At 41.6% G+C, this 17,139-nt stretch overlaps 1 protein-coding gene across 1 annotated transcript in view; it reads left to right on the top strand.

The window, feature by feature from the left end:
- NIPAL2 (NIPA like domain containing 2) overlaps positions 1-17,139 on the top strand; it is a 66,993-nt gene that overhangs the window by 36,548 nt on the left and 13,306 nt on the right. Inside the window, exons 5-6 of the mRNA XM_036337839.1 lie at positions 10,128-10,249; positions 16,544-16,640. Of these exons, the coding sequence (XP_036193732.1) occupies positions 10,128-10,249; positions 16,544-16,640 (219 nt within the window). The remainder of the gene's footprint in view (positions 1-10,127; positions 10,250-16,543; positions 16,641-17,139) is intronic.

Below are 17,139 nucleotides of genomic sequence, written 5' to 3'. Positions count from 1 at the left end.
ACATGAAAAAGGAAAAAACACACCCTGGCCAGTGTTAAGTGGTTAGAGTGTTGGCCCTCGGACCAGGAGGGTCACAAATTCCATTCCTGGTCAAGGGCACGTACCTGGGTTGAAAGTTCGATCCCTGGCCCTGGGCAGACCATGTGCGGGAGGCAACCCATCCACGTGTCTCTCTCACATCAACGTTTCTCTCTCTCCCCCCCCCTCCCCTCCCTCCTTTCCTTCCACTCTCTCTAAAAATCAATGGAAAAAATATCCTTGGGTGAGGATTAACAAAACAAAACAAAAGAAAACCACACACACAAATTAGATGTACCAGTAGCTACCTGGTTTGCAGTTAGCTCTCTCCCAACATAACACGGAACATTGCTCTTTTATAAAATGTTATTGGGAAATACAGCTGTTGGTGGGAAATGACAGTAGCCTGCCTGGCTGTAAGACAGATTCGTTACTAGCAAAGCCATCCGCTATTGATTCTATCTTCCACCTCTTGTTGGAAATACCATTGGTGAAAAGACTTTGGAGATTCCCGTTTTCTTCCTTGACAAACTCCTGTCTGAATTGCTGCTGACGTGTGATAATGAATATGATCCTTTAGGTGCTTGAAATAAAGCAATGTCCACTCGCTTCCGAGGAGATCACGTTTGCTCTTAGAGTGTGAGCGTTAGCCCGGACACCAGCGTCGCTACGTTGAGCCTTTGTTGTCTCTGATCATGTTTCCCGGGAGCCAGTGTTGGGACAGCGCTGGCACTGTTTCTCTTCCTCCTTCCTTGGATTCTGCTACTAGAGTTTGTAGTCAAGATTGTCACATTTTTCATGGTTAAAGTGTTTTCCCAAATGCTATTCATACGTGAACTGCATCTTGTCACCTATATTCTTTTTCTATATTTTTTAAATATATGATGGTTTGTGCAATCATTTGGGGGAGTTGTCTGGAATCAGAAGTAAGAAGGAGCCATGCCCGCGTCTTATAAGTTAAAAACCTTAGGTCCTACATCATCTTTCTTAGTTATGTAATGTCTTCAGGAAACTTTAAATTGTTTTACCTAAAATATGCCATTGTTTGTCATTAGTGGTCAATTAATGTTTAAATTAATCTAAGATATTTGATGAAGCGATACAGACGGATGTAAAGGGGGACTTGCCTAATTATCATGAACATTCGTGGTAAAAAGATGACTAATTAAGACAGAATCTCTGCCCTCAAACAATACAGTTGAATGTTTTTTAAAAGCAGGAAATAATATGTATCATTAAGGCCTTACGCTTTAGTTTAGAACAGGGTTTCTCAACCTCAGCACTGCTGATGTTTTAGGCTGGATACTCCCTCTTCGTAGGGGGCTGTCTTGTGCCTCGTAGGGTATGTAGCAGCATCCCTACTGGCCTTTAAACAGTAGATGCCCGTACACCCTCTGCACCAGTTATGACAACCAAAAATGACTTCAAACATTGCCAAATGTTCCCGGGCCGGGGGAGAGGGGAGTAAAATCGCCCCCCAGTTGAGAACCGCTGGTTTAGAGTAAAGAGAGATTACTCTAACTGGGAAGCTCAGAGAGAACTTTTGACAGCAGAGGTAACATTTGAATCCTCTCTGATGGCTGGATAGGACAGGCAGGGGCCACATCCAAGCATTGGGAGGTGGGCATACAGAGGGAACAACACGAGAAGTGTTAACAAAGGTGCAAAAGGGTAAGTCTCTGTTCAATACTGCACTACAGCCACTGCCTGTAAGGTTTAGGGAAAGAATAAATGCTCGTCATAAACTGTGAAAGGGAAGAATATCAGCATCAATCGGTGCAGGTGGTTTGATCATAGACTTAGAAAACCCAAAATCAACTAAGCATTACTAACAGCAATTAGCTGGCTCAACATCAAAGGATATGAATTGAACTCACTCTCGTGGGTTCAGATCTGGATTCAGCTTCTGCTGTCAGCTGTGTGGCCAGCATATGACTTCACTTCTCTAAGCCTGTTGGCTGACAAGTATTAGAGACTGTTTTAAGGATCAAATTGGGTCATTCACTTAAGCACTTTGAAAAATGTAAAGCCCTGTTCATTGTCATCATATGTGTAGCCAACTTTATGCCCAAGAGGTAATTCTCTCTCCCTCTCTCTCTCTCTCTCTCTCTCTCTCTCTCTCTCTCTCTCTCACCAAACCACGTAAAACTTATATTAGTTATTTAATTCTTCACTAATTTCTCTTATTTTAATAACAGAACACTTTATTAAATATTTATTCTTTTCTGGTATCATAACTGTTCTAAATGAGCTATCTCATTTGAATGCAGGAACCAACCCATTTACAGAATGGGTACTTAGGTTGGATAACTTGCCCAAGGTCATATAACTAGCAAGTGGGGAGCCAGAGTGCCCCTACTGGCAGTGTGTCTCCCATGTCAGAAAGCTGTGTGACCTTTGCAAAGTGACTTCCTCTCTTGAAGTCTCAATTTTCTCATCTTTAAAATGAAGATAACATTACCTACCTCAGAGGGTTAAATTAGTTCATGTGTGTAAAACTCTTAGCATGGGGCCTAGCACATCATCATCATCCTGACTCCTACTACCACCCTAGCCACCACTGCACTCCACTGCACTCCACTGCCTCAGCAGAGGACACCCAGAGGAGGGTATCTTTGCACACGATAGCAATCCAGGTTTCATTTCCTGTGGCTCTGGTTGGGATTCTTTTTTTGCCTTCCTAACTTGATGCTTTTTTAGTAGGGCTATATCACCGATAGCACCTTTGTGGCATACTCTAGTTAAAACTGGTCAATTCTCTCTCTCTCTCTCTCTCTCTCTCTCTCTCTCTCTCTCTTTTTCTCAAAGAGGAAGGGAGAAAGAGAGAGAGAGAGAAACATCAATGATGAAAGAGAATCATTGATCAGCTGCCTCCTGCACATGCTCTACTGGGGACTGAGCCCGCATGTGCCCCAACCAGAATCGAACTGTAACCTCCTGGTTCATAGGTCGACGCTCAACCACTGAGCCATGCCAGCCAGGCAAAACTGGTTAATTCTTAACTTCAGTCTAGTATCATAAGAATGAGGAAGGATGTAGTCACCAATTCCATACCCACGTCTCCAACAGCGGCATCGTGAGATTATCGTGATCTGAAGTGCCATCACCCACCTCATGCTTAGGAAGAGATTTTTCCTCAGCCTCACTATTGGTGATATAGCCCTACATGTGTTGTCACGTGTCTTTTCTTTTGTCCTGTATTGCTGTTGCCTTGAGCAAATTTGGCTCTTTCTGATAGAAGCTAAAAATGCATTTTTTTTTCCTTTACACAGACTAAAACCAAACAAGGAAAAGAATAGTGACATTAAAAAAAAAAGATTAACATATAAGCATGCTAAAAATTAAATTGTCAAAATGTGCAAAAGAAAATCACTTATTTTTCCCTGCTTGAAGCAAATGGCAGTTTGTTTTGCAGGATGGAACAAATGAAGATTTTTGGACCATGTGGGAACAAGCTGAACTAATTTATTGCCAAATGTTGCTCTGTGACTATGAAGCTTTTCACCACTGGCCTCAAAAAATGACCTCACAAAAGCTATGTCTGAAAGGAATCGCCAACTATTATTAACGCAATGACAAGCTTTGGACTGTGTTCTGATTCTCAGTGGATTAATAGCTTTAAATTATTTTAATGATTTTTTCCCTTTTTTTAAAAAAAAGCACCAGATTTCTCTCCCCTTTATCAGCCAAAAATGATAGTATGTTCCCCTCTCTTCTCCCTTTGTCATCAAAAGTACAGAATCTAATAGTCTGGGAGATCCTAGCTGATTTACTCCAGATACTTATCATAAAAATAAAAATTGCAGTGCATTCATCAGCACTCTCCAGAGACTAGTAACGTATTGACTTCAAGTCCCCTATTAATGGCTTCCCCGGACAGAATGTCAAGAAATTCATTGTGAGACGAGGACCATCTCCCGCTTCCTCCTCCCACACCAGAGGTCAGCTTGTTTGGGGCCAGTGGCTAGAGTACGAATCTAGCCAAACAAGCCATTGTCTCTGGATGAGAGGACAGATTGGCTGTTCGGGCTTCCAAGCTGCCCCACGAAGGGCAGGCTTTGTGATGGCAGGTTCAGGACTCTATTCCCTGCATTAGAGAGACTTCTCAATCCAGGCCTCCTTCAGCATGTCACTTCCATAGCCCGGGAATCGGGGGAGATTGTACTAAGGGGAGAGAATGTCCCACGGGGTGTTCAGGAGCCCAGTTTATTCCGTGACTCCAGGTAACCCACAAAAGTCATAGCTGGAGCCCTGTTGATCAGGGGACATATTGCCAGGACCAAGAGAGTCCCCCATCCATCTTCACTGGAGTCGGGCTCAGCTAAATCTGAAAAAAACTCTTAAGGCCAGAAGTAAGGTCAAGTCATATTCCAGAAGCTAGATGATAGACAGTTAATACCCGCTAGCCTTGAGCTGGGGGGCAGAGACCAATTAAAAGAGATTTCAGGTTTTACTTAAGAGGACGGTTGGGCTGGGAAACGGGATGTCAGCCGAGGAAGAACGGGGCTGCAGGTCTCAGATCTAGGGCTTGCGTAGAGGAGGACACAGCAGCTGGAGGTGCCAGTGAACGGAAGCATCGCTCTGATTCTAGGCTGTTTTCCCTCCAGCCACTTTGTACTGCATTCTCAGTCCGAGAGTTTCAACAGGAGACTTTTATGCTAGAGCCGCGGCGCCTCCTGAAACAGGCCGCACAGCTGCATCCAGTTAAATGTCAGATGTTTCCCAAAGTAGAAAATAGTCCGCAAAGCTCTACTTCGGGATGATATAAATTGTCAGATGTGTTTAGAAATATCCTCGAGGACATTCACAGCGAATACTTAAGGCACTGAGGGTCCAAGGGGTCTTTCAGTTAAAGAACCATGTAAGTGTGTTGAACTCACCTCCTCCCAAATCAGTTTGACATGGGACCTCTTTTGGTGGAGCGTCCATCTAATGAAACGGCTTCCAGTTTGGAGAGCTCGTCTGAAGGAACCTCAGGGCCAGCCAGGCCCCCTGCCATGGAGGTCAGTTCCTCTGTCCCCAGTGGGACGCTGTGTGAGGCCTCAGGTTATGCTCTGCACAACTCCTGGGTGCCACTCGCTGAGACTACAATGTCAGGGCTGAGTTGTCCATTCATCGGCCCTGGCATACAAGAGGCAGGAGAGTGTGATCATTAAGAAAGTAACTACCTGGGTTTCAATCCACACTCTCCACTTAGTTAGAAAATTCCAGATAAGATCGTCATTTCCTCTTTGACTCAATTTCCTCATATGCCCAATAGGGACAGTAATAGTTTTATGCAATATTATATATTACTAGTGGCCCAGTCCACAGATTCGTGCACATTGAAAGGATATTAATTAGAAGATTCATGCAGTAATTACATTACTGCAAAAAATTATATGTCAAAGTAGTATATATAATACTGTATAAAATTAAAATACATGTACAATTGGCGCCAGCGAGAGCTGTATATGTATCATGTGTGCGTGAGTCAACGTTTATTTTTAAATTGCCAGTGTGTGTCATATGTACCAGCCAGTCAGTCAGATGGATGGACAGATGGTCAGTCACTTGGCCTTTTATATATATAGATAGATTGCCAGTGCGCGTCATATGTATGGGCCGGTCGAGCGGATGGACAGTCAGTTACTTAACCTTTTATATATATAGATATTATGTATGTACATATAATATATACATATAGTATATTTTATAATAGTATAATAACAATAGTATAATTATTTTTTCACAGGTTTATTATAAGGATTAAGTTGTATATAAAACATTTAGAATTGTGCTTATATTAGTAAGTATTAGCTATTACCATTATAGTTACGATGATCACACTTCACTATGATGGTGATCACAATGTGACTCTCATGTCAACCACACTTGTCTATGAAATCAATAGTGCTAAGAACATCACTTTAAAAAAATTATTCCCACCCTAGCTGGTTTGGCTCAGTGGATAGAGCATCGGCCTATGAACCAAAGAATCCTGGGTTCAATTCCAGTCAAGGGCACATACCTTGGTTACAGGCTCCTCTCCGGCCCTGACCCTGGTCAGGACATATGCAGGAGGCAACCAATCAATGTGTTTCTCTCACATCAATGTTTCCTCCTATCTTTCCCTCTCTCTGCCACTCTCTCTAAAAGATCAATGGAAAAATATCCTTGGATAAGGATTAAAAAAGGAAAAAGATTACCCTCCTTTGGCATATGCTGCCCCCCTCCCCCCAGTACACCTGATCTACAAACAGCAGGGGTGAGCTTGTTTACTTGTTTTGCACATATGGCCAGTTTATAGAAAGTGATTTTATTAATACTTGTATGTTATATCGTTAAATCTGAAATTCCCACCAGGTCATTGTAGACTCTTACGTGACTTGAGCTGTATTTGATGGGGAAATGGATTTGCTGCAGGTCTAAGCATGAGGGTGGCGGGTGGGGCCACGTCCCTGTATCCAGGTCATGTCCAGTCGTTGACTCCCACCTGCAGCTTGCCCACAGCTGCTCTGAGTTCCATTCCCACCAATACCCAGGTCTTGGTGCTGCACACATTGGCTGCCTAAGGATAGCAGTGGGCAGCAAATATAGGGCTGCTAGTGTTTCTCCTCTGTGATCTGTTATGTCATTTCCTTTGGATCCCTGGACTATAACAATAGAGACATAATTTTGAATTAATGTTTAAGCTTAACTCAGGTGGCCTGTGACTCCTGGCAGTCAGCATCCTGAGTCACTGTCCCAGGATCCTCGGTCACATCAGGCCTGCAGGTGAGCTTTTCAAACATCATATTCAGTTCCCCACGCTGGCCTCTTGCAGAGCCAGATTCCTGGAATCAAGCAGGTGTGACATTTGATGTGTACCTGGAGATGAGAAGACCAAGGCACAGAGGGATAAATAACTTCCAGCTAGCAAGTAGCAGTGACCTTTCCGTTCTGTGGGAGCAGTTGCAGCTGAGAGTAGACTTCCACGATCCGGTTCCTAACCTGAAATGTAAGCGTTTCTGTGGGCACAGAGCGTGTTAAGTGCTGTTTCCCTCCCTTCGGTGGCTCATTCTTCCAGACACTCCTTTGGGCAAATGGACCAGCAGGAGGTCAATAGCAAGTTTTCTAAGTCAGAAATCTGTGTCTTTCGAAAGGGAATATTCACGGCTTTACTGAAATAAAAATCACAGGAACTGGCATCTCATGCCACTTTTAGAAAAAAGTGGAATATAAATAAAATTTAAGGAAATCCACTTAAGGAACTGCTAATGACGATCTTCAACACTTTTGAAAAATGTGCACATGATTTATGAAGGAGATAGTTAATCACATAGAAAAAGAATAACACCAGATACACAAGCATATAACAGGTAGCAGCTATCCTGACTGCCTGTGTAAGTGCCTGGGGTAGCTGAGATTAAAATTATTAAGAATGGTATGAGCTGTGGGGGGGGGGAGGGAGGGAGTCAACTGGGGGAAAAGGAGACTATGTAAAACTTTAGACAATAAAAAAAAAAAAAGGATGGTATGACCTACTGAGCTGTCATAAAGTTACTTACCAGACTCACAGTGAGGTGATGCTCAGATGAAATTATGCATATGAAAAAGTACTTTGAAAGTATAATTGTGGAATCATTAGTCATTTTATTTGTTTTTAAGGAGTTTTGAAATGCAGTGAAGATCTACATTGGTATAAATGGGAACAGTGTACAAATGTGGAAGCAGATGTGATGTGGGGGAGAGGGGCTGTGTCAGGATGTGACATGGGGACCGTATTGGAAAGTTAAATAAGTAGCACAACCTCTGTATAACTCTGCAGACTTGCAGAGGATGAGGCTGCCATACCTATACTGAAACGTTCTCCAAGATGGTCTGTTGATTAGAAATAAAACACAGAAGAGCGTGTATAATATTGTCTGTGTAAAAAAACCCCAAAGTCGCCCTAACCGGTTTAGCTCAGTGGATAGAGCGTCGGCCTGAGGACTCAAGGGTCCCAGGTTCGATTCCGGTCAAGGGCATGTACCTTAGTTGTGGGAACATGCCCAGTAGGGGGTGTGCAGGAGGCAGCTGGTCGGTGTTTCTCTCTCATCGACGTTTCTAACTCTCTATCCCTCTCCCTTCCTCTCTGTAAAAAAATCAATAAAACATATTTTTTAAAAAATCCAAAAGTCATACACACCAGCATATACACGTGCATAAAGTATCTCAGAAAAGGAAACCTCAGGAACTTGGAACTAGGAAGCCATCAGGGTAGAAGAGAGATTTAACTCTTCACGCATCACCCTTGTGTGCTTTTGAATTTTCTAACACACGTTACCCATTCAAAAGTAAATTTTTAGAAAGAAATGTAAAGGACACTAGATACAGGTAAATGCGATAAAGAAATAACTGGCAGAGGAACTCGATATAAACAAGAAATTTGGATTTCACAAAAGAAAGTTGGAAGTCTCTGAGACTTCTAAATTGCATTCAAGGCTTTTATTCTACTTTACTACACCAAGTTTACAAAACTGTTTTTATTAGTCCCTTCTCCCTAGAAACCTAATATTGAACAATTATAAGAGAATTTTTTATTCCTAAAGAAAGGACAAGGCTGACCAATAATTTTGCCCAAGTTCTTATAGATGGTGTTTATTATTTTCCTTTTATGACAATGCTTAATAATGTATATTTTTTTATTTTTAAAATCTCATTAGAAATAGCTTTTAAAATTGTGTATATGATCTCTGTCTTCACAAAGCATTACAGAATGCATTGTTACTTCGATGAAACTTATTTTATAGCTTCTAAATTACCCTGAATAGCTATTATTTAGCCTGTGTGAAAAATCAAATGCTCTTTGTTCTCAGAAACTAGAGTTCAAAGTCATAAATCATTTGGCTAAGAAGAATAGGAAATTGGTGTCTTCAAAGTGTGAGATTTTATCAACAAATCAAATTGTTTCAGGTTGGAGTCAATTCTTGTTGTCAATTATGTACAGAACAAAACCACCTCAGTGATGGAACAAGTTGAATTATGTTTTCAAGGGTGCTACCTGAAAAATGCTACCTATGTCACTTTTTCTCGGGCTGCTAATTAACAGATAAGTAGCTTTCAGTGTTATTTGGAAGTGCCCTTCCTTTACCCCTCCATCCATGCCCACTCCCCCCCACATGCCCTTCCTCCATTATTTTAAGTAATGTTAAAGTGATGACAGTAACACATTCCTTCCATAGGTTTATTATGTGATATTTTACTCGGCTATGCCTGGAATTCTAGATACTAAATTGGGCTATAAATATCGTAGAGCAAAGCCAATGTTCACCTTCATTTCTGCTAAAGGGGCGCCAAAAAAGTGGCAATGATTAAGATGCTCATTTACCAGAGTTTCTAAGTGTAAAATTACGTGTGTGTGTGTGTGTGTAAGGCTCCCAAGATGAGTAAGTGCAGAATAAATGGTCAGGTGATGGACTCCCCACCCTCTTGGGCTCTGCCATCTAGACCTAAATCCAGGTCCATCTTGCACTGACTGGCCCATAAGAACCCAAACAGCTAGCTTGGTTGGGTTTTCTTGTCTCCATATTCACATGTTCTGATCTTCGCATCTTAGCAGAACACTTCTCTGCTTAGGCCAGGATCTATCTGGAACAACAGAGAAAAGTCAGAAGTTATGTCCTGCCCCATCCATTCCCGGGCCCTTAGCCCTCTTTTTTTTTTTTTTTTTAATCCTCACTTGAGGGTATTTTTTCCATTAAATTTTAGAGAGCGTGGAGGGAGAGAGAAGAGAGAGAGAGACATTGATGTGAGAGAAACATATCAATCGGTTGCCTCCTGCACACACCCTTACTGGGGTGAGGGAACGAACCTGCAACCCAAGTATGTGCCCTTGACCAGGAATGAACCTGCCCGTGACGCTTGGATGCACGGGCCAATGCTCTAACCAGTTAGCAACACCGGCCAGGGCCCTTATCCCTCTTTAAAGGTAATGCTGCTATCAGGTGAATGTGTGACGCTATCTAGGGGATGGTTAATGAATTATATTTTAATAGGGCGGAACTGTCAGCACTTTTACAAGTAATGCTCAGTCTATAGGTAATGTTTACATCAACAAAAAGATTAAAATGTCTCTTTTCAACTTGTCTTTTCTGTTTTACTTAAAGGTATGACATTGGCATTTGCAGGATCATATTTGTTGGTGAACTTTGCTCCGAACATATCCCAGGCTATCTCTGCAAGAACAGTACAGTATTACTTTGTTGGCTGGCAGTTCCTGATCTATGTGGTAAGCATTCTATTTACAGTAGCAGAGCTATGTTATCTAGACCGCTGGTAGATGCAGATGTTAGAGAACTAACACAATATCTCTTCTCAGCATTAATATCTCATTACAATGCAAATATATTTGACCAACATGAAAGTATCTGAAACACTAACTCAGCAATAGACGTCCCCAGCTTCCCAGGTTTCCCTTCCTTCAGGGTGACCCGTGACTGGAACAATTCCAACAACATTGGATCTGGCCAATTTCAGAGCATCATACTTTAGGACAACTCAAAAGTAAAAACAAACAAACCCCAAAGAAACCTCTCTCCCAAGTCCAAAGGGAAGTACCTGAAGACCCCTTTTTCTTCCTTGAATTTTATTCAAGATAGATATTCTCTTCAAAAAAGTTCTCATTGAGAACAATGCAATAGGCTGTCTGTGGAGAAGCAGGCCACAGTGGGCTAATGCTGAGAGATGTGCAAAAGAAGGAATGGAATGAGCTGGTACAGAAATTGGAAGCCACTAATTGGGACACTTTATTTGCTGCAGTGGCCATATCCAGTGGGTGTAAAGAGAGGACATGATTGAAGTGGTTGGTATGTAACTTTTTACAGGAGTTGGTTTAGGTGGGAAATAACATTAAGAACATTATAGGAAAGACAGGTAGTAAGAACAAAACTGGGATAGTTTAGCATTTAACCAAGAACTGGATTGGTAAAGTAATTGTGAATTCAGTAAAAAGGATCAAAGTACACAGAACCATGTAATTTTAGGATTAGACGTGACCTCAAAAAACTGTCTGCTCTAGTCCTCTGCCGTTAAAACAGGTAACATAGTACAATCCTACTTTATACACCTCTTATGTAAAAGTTTTTGTTCCAAGTTTAATTTGGGCTATCACAGCAGGAACTGCCTGGTATTACATTATTGTCTGGCAGTTCCTCATCTGTGTGACAAGAATTCTGTATATTTTACTGTCTTTGATATATAATTCTGACCACTGGAGCATAAATGTTTATAGGTCTTTTATTTTTTGTAGTCACCCGCTCTATCCACTCTACCCCTTTCTCTTACTCAACGAAGATTTCTGTTTTAAAAAACTCTCCATATACTACACACCCTTCAATAAACTCTTATTTCTCTTCCACTCACCACCATTTATTCCCCTCTGTTTTCTCAGCTCCTACTCACTCACCATTTATTATAACCTAGGCCAGTGGTCGGCAAACTCATTAGTCAACAGAGCCAAACATCAACAGTACAACGACTGAAATTCCTTTTGAGAGCCAAATTTTTTAAACTTAAACTATATAGGTAGGTACATTGTTAAAACTTAATTAGGGTACTCCTAAGGCTTAGGAAGAGCCACACTCAAGGGGCCCAAGAACCGCATGTGGCTCGCGAGCCGCAGTTTGCTGACCACGGATCTAGTGGATCCCTCCCCACAAGTTGCCAAATGCAATTGCCTTATTTTGGGGGGGGAGGTCGGGGGGGGGGGACCTAATTCTTCCTGACCCTGAAGCAGCATTTACTCATGGCCCATCATCATCCTGAACTGCTCGCCCCTCTGCTTCTTCAGTTTGTTTTTCCCTGCTTCTCCAACTATTCCATCCCAGGCTCTTGATAGTCACCTCCTCCTCTTCTGCCAACCACTCTTACCTATTCATGCCAAATATTCATCCAGGGTTTTCTAGGGTGATCTCATTGCCCACCCCACCATCCTCATTTAGAAGGACTTCCAAATCCAGACCTACATTTCTCCCCAGGCCTCTTGTGAGCTTTACATCTCTGTTCTCATCTGTCCACTGATTACTCTTCCCTGCCTGGAAGTCCCAGAGGTTCTTCAAATGTAGCATCTTAAACACTGAGCTCACCGTCTTCTCTCCTCAGCTCCCGCCTCTCTTATATTGGAAGGCTCCCCTTCCCCCTGCCCTCCATCAGCCTTTAGGACTGGGCTTCCCAACTCAGGTCAGCCTTCCTCAGGCCTATCATACTCTGTGCCTCCTGCCTGCCTACCCCATTGTATCTTCCTACTTATTCACCATACCCAGTCCTTTAACTACTGCAGCTGTCACCAATCAAATCTAAGAACTAGAAGGACTTGTTCTGTATTTCATGATAGTCTAAACTTGAAGTCCTACCAACACATGTTATACTTTGTCTATAAGCAAAACAAATTGTTCCTCCAGTGAGAAAAGGCTCACATAGTTTATGATCAGAAAATTAATAGCCCAAATTAAATCCTTTGGAGATTAAAGATGCATCAAGACTTATTTTGGGGGGAATAAACAGCATTGCTTGATGATGATGTATCCTATATTGTTTTAACACCAGAGAAAACATTTTAAAAGAATAAAGCTTTTTATTAAACCTTATGTTTCCACACAAAAAAATCTGAAATTAATTGCATTTTGCCATTTTCCAAAGTCAACTCAATTTATTAGTCATCCTGGGTAGAGAGAGGAATTTCTGTAGCAGAAATTTCACAGTCCTGGGAGAGATCCATAGTCCCATAAAAATATATTTGAAAGTAAATGCCACCAAAAATGTATATAATTTCAGATATTCATAAGATAGCATAAAATTAACCTTTAAGAAAGTCATGTTTGAATAACACATTGGCAGTAGACTCTAAGGGAAATAGATCTATATTATCTTAGTTTGAAATTTAATGTTAGATGTTGCATCTCTAAAGACCAGAACTTATCCATTATATACTAAGATCTTGAGCTAAAGTTTAGTTTAAATCTGTTAAACACCTAAGTAATTAATATTTAATCCTTGGATGTGGCAGATTCTGTGCTTTTTCTGCAAACCATGCCTGCAAAGATCATAACTACAGTAATTAAAACTGCTCTTTTGCCCGGCCAGCAAAACCCCTCTGAGCCTTCGTTTCCCCGTCTGTAAAATGGGGATAATAAGAGTGCCACTCCAAAGGTGGTTGTGAAGACTCCATGAATTAGTACAAGTAAAGCATATGGTGAGCATGCAGAACTCGCTGTTATTATTTCTGACCTCACAGATAGCAGCAAAGCAGCCTCTTTGTGGGTTGCAGCAACCTGCAGGAATCACAGCTGCTTTAATATTGCTATTTTCACAGACAGGGGGGCAATGTTGCTAGAAAAAAATTAACATTCATTCATGCTGTTTAAATATTTTATTCCTGGGAGCGCCATGACGTCGTAACACAAGACAAAACCCAGGGCAACGGCAGCCATTCTATGAATTAATAGGAACTCGTGTATTATTTACCGGAAACCTCAGAAGTGGATTTACAAAAAGTCATACATGACTTTGAGAACTGATCACTACCCTCATCCCCCACCCCCTACCCCGCCAAAAAGTTAGTAATCGGCCTGCTCATCCATTTAGCTAACATGCTCTGTGTTGTACAGAAGAGCTTTCTTCTCTCCGTCAGGGGGAACTGTGGTCCCTGTATCAGGTGAGAAATGGAAGCCTGTGGTTGAGCAGAGAGCAAGCCAAGAGCGATATTTCTGTGAACAGTTGAGGAGTCGTACACAGGCTGGGACACCCAGTGTTTTGATGGCCGCCTTCGGGAAGGCAAAGAGACAGTTGTTCAGTCGCTTTTGTAGCACTGCTTGGTTGAATCAAAGGCCTAGCAAATAAGTCTTATAAGGAAGAGTTAAAATAATTGGTTTAATTTACCAGGAAAAGAAGACTAAGGGATGACCTAAGTTTCCATTGTAGATGAAAGGGTTTTTAAATGAAGAAGGTTTGGTCTTGATGCTTTCCGTGCCCACAGAGGATTAAAGGGGAAAACAAACCAACAGGCAAAACCTTGAATGGAAAAGGAGAGATTGTTGACTTAGAGCTCCATAAGTAAAATGCAGTCCTAAAAGCAGTGAAGTGCCTAATTCTAGTAATTAGCATAACCAGTGGATATAAGACATTGGGGGATAGGGGATGCTAGGGGACTGTCTAGGGCGGGGGGATAAAATGGACACATATGTAATACCCTTTGTAATACTTTAAGCAATAAATTAAAAAATAAATAAATAAATAAATAAATAAAATAAAGAGCTGAGTAAATTATGGCAAATGCAAAAAAAAAAAAAAAGAAAAAAAACAACAACTATTGTTGGTATTTTTACTTGTCTGATGTCAGAAAAGTAAACATTCGTATTTTTTTAAATATATTTTATTGATTTTTTACAGAGAGGAAGGGAGAGGGATTAAGAGTTAGAAACATCGATGAGAGAGAAACATCCATCAGCTGCCTCCTGCACACCCTCTACTAGGGATGTGCCCACAACCAAGGTACATGCCCTTGATCAGAATTGAACCTGGGACCCTTCAGTCCATAGACCGACGCTCTATCCACTGAGCCAAACCGGTTCGGGCAACATTCATATTTATCATTTCAGTCCATGGATATCATCTCTTTGGGGGGAAAAAAAGGAGTTGCTTCAGATTATCTTAAGGACCTCAAAAAAGAAAAAAAATGATAAAAAAATAAAATTGAGAACTCAGACTTACATTAGAGTTTTCTTGGGGATAGGAAAATTTAGACATTTAGTCAATATTTATTGAACCTTCAGTTTATTAGAGTTAGGTCTGTTTTTTGGCATGTTGTTCATCATAAATTTGAGGTGTAATTTTCTTATTAATTCCCTAAATACTGGGGACAGGGTGGCAAACAGCCGATACGGATAAGGACCCTGTCCTCATAGAGCTGATGTCCAGTGGGGAGACAGACAGGAGACACCTAAGTGCATGAACAGGAAGTATGACAGATGATGATAAAATGCTCACAGTGGCCACCTGAAGTCGGGGGTATGATAGTATGACTGGGGGGCTCTGTTAGATTAAAGTAGTCAGGGAAGACCTCTCAGAGGAGGTGACAGTTAAGCTGAGAGCTGAGTGACTAGAAGGGGCCATTGTGCAAAGATCAGGGAAAGACCCCTCCAGGCAGCACAGTTAGTGCAAAGGCCCAAAGGCAGGAGCAATCTGAGGACTGCCAACACTAGGGAGGAAAAAAGGCCATTTGTGGCTGGCGCAGGTTGGACCATCCCCAGAGTGAGTTGTACAAGATAAGGTGAGAGAAGTTGGCTGGGGCTTTTATATCCAGGAAGGAGGGTGTGTGTGTATTTCAGAGAGTCAGAGAGGAAGGGGGAGAGAGAGAGAGAAACATCAATTATGAGAGAGTATCATCAATTGGCTGCCTCCTTCACGACCCCCACTGGGGATCAAGCCCATAACCTGGACATGTGCCCTGACTGGGAATTGAACCGCGACCTCCTGGTTAGATCAACGCGCAGCCACTGAGCCATGCCAGCCAGGCTGGATTCTATTCTTAATGTGATAGGAAACCATAGGAATTACTGGATCTAACATATTTTTACTACATGTATCATTCTGGATGAATCTCATAAACATAATGCACAGTGAAAAAAAGCAAATGAAAGCAGTATGACCCCCCTTGTATAAAGTCCAAACAGATGCAAAAATAAGCAGGGTGTCATTTAGGGATACATAGAAATGTGATAAACTATCAAGAAAGTGCGTGGTAAACACAAAGTTCAGTACAGTGGTTCCTGGGGAGGTCACAGGAGAGAGGAGTGCAAGTGAATGGTAAACACAAAGTTCAGTACAGTGGTTCCTGGGGAGGTCACAGGAGAGAGGAGTGCAAGTGGGGAGTGGCATGCAACAGACTTCAAAGGTATTGGTCGGTTCTGTTCCTTAGTTTAGGGCCACACAAATGCTTGTCATATCACCATAAATACCTTATATGTATATCACATGTATGCTCTAGGAATAAAATATCACCCAGATTGTGTTTTTAAATAATTCCTCTGGCTGCTGAATGGCTGGATTGTAGAGGGGCAAGAGTAAAGTCAGAGGTGACTGAGAAGCCGTTGCAGAGGTCAGAGGGTGAAAGGGAGTGAGGCGGAGGGAGCAGTGTGGGGTTGTCACCTGCTGAGGGGGTGAAGACCCCAGGAAGAACAGGTAGGGAAGGCAGGCAATCCAGGGTTAAGTGTTGCCCGTACTCGTGGGATATGGCTATTAAACGTGCACGTGGAGACGTCTAGTAGAGAGTTGGATAAATGAGACTGGAGTTGTAGGGAGGTCGGGACTGGAGATCTAGATCTGGGCACCACTGGCATGTAGGTGATGCTAGAGCTCTGGGCCTGGACAGCTGAGGCTTTAAGTATTGTTCTCCAATATTTATAATTGTCCTTAGGGACTGTAGTCACCTCACCAACTCTCATTAATTGCAACGTCAAAGAATTGCGACATTCTGAAGACTTTGTATAGAATAATTTATACTTTATACTTTTTGTTTTATTTCTAGATTTTAGAAATATTGATTTTCTGCATTCTCCTATATTTCTATAAAAGAAAAGGAATGAAGCACATTGTGATTCTACTAACCCTGGTGGCACTTCTAGGTAAGGATATATTTTGTTTCCTAATTTTCTAATCTAGCCATGCTAAGTCAAAAAGATTTCAAGGAAAATATTTGAGCATTCTGTTCCTTTCTCATTGTTTCTACTTTTCAACTCTGATTTGTAGAAAGAAACTGTGTCTCAATTATGCAAACTAGACTTTGTATGTCTATTACAAAAATTGATATATATTTAATTCTTTAAAAAATCTATTTAGCCCTAACCGGTTTGGCTCAGTGGATAGAGTGTTGGCCTGGGGACTGAAAGGTCCCAGGTTCGATTCTGGTCAAGGGCATGTACCTTGGTTGAGGGCACATCCCCAGTAGGAGGTGTGCAGGAGGCAGCTGATCGATGTTTCTAACTCTCTATCCCTCTCCCTTCCTCTGTAAAAAATCAATAAAATATATTTTAAAAAGATATACATATGTATATTTATATATATGTGTGTGTGTGTATATATATATATATATATATAGCAATTTTTACTATTTGGTCATTTTAT

Source organism: Myotis myotis, unplaced genomic scaffold, assembly GCF_014108235.1.
Source record: "Myotis myotis isolate mMyoMyo1 unplaced genomic scaffold, mMyoMyo1.p scaffold_m19_p_16, whole genome shotgun sequence".
Taxonomy (NCBI): domain Eukaryota; kingdom Metazoa; phylum Chordata; class Mammalia; order Chiroptera; family Vespertilionidae; genus Myotis; species Myotis myotis.
The sequence above is the reverse complement of the archived record's forward strand: the minus strand, read 5'-3'. Positions and strand labels throughout refer to the sequence as shown.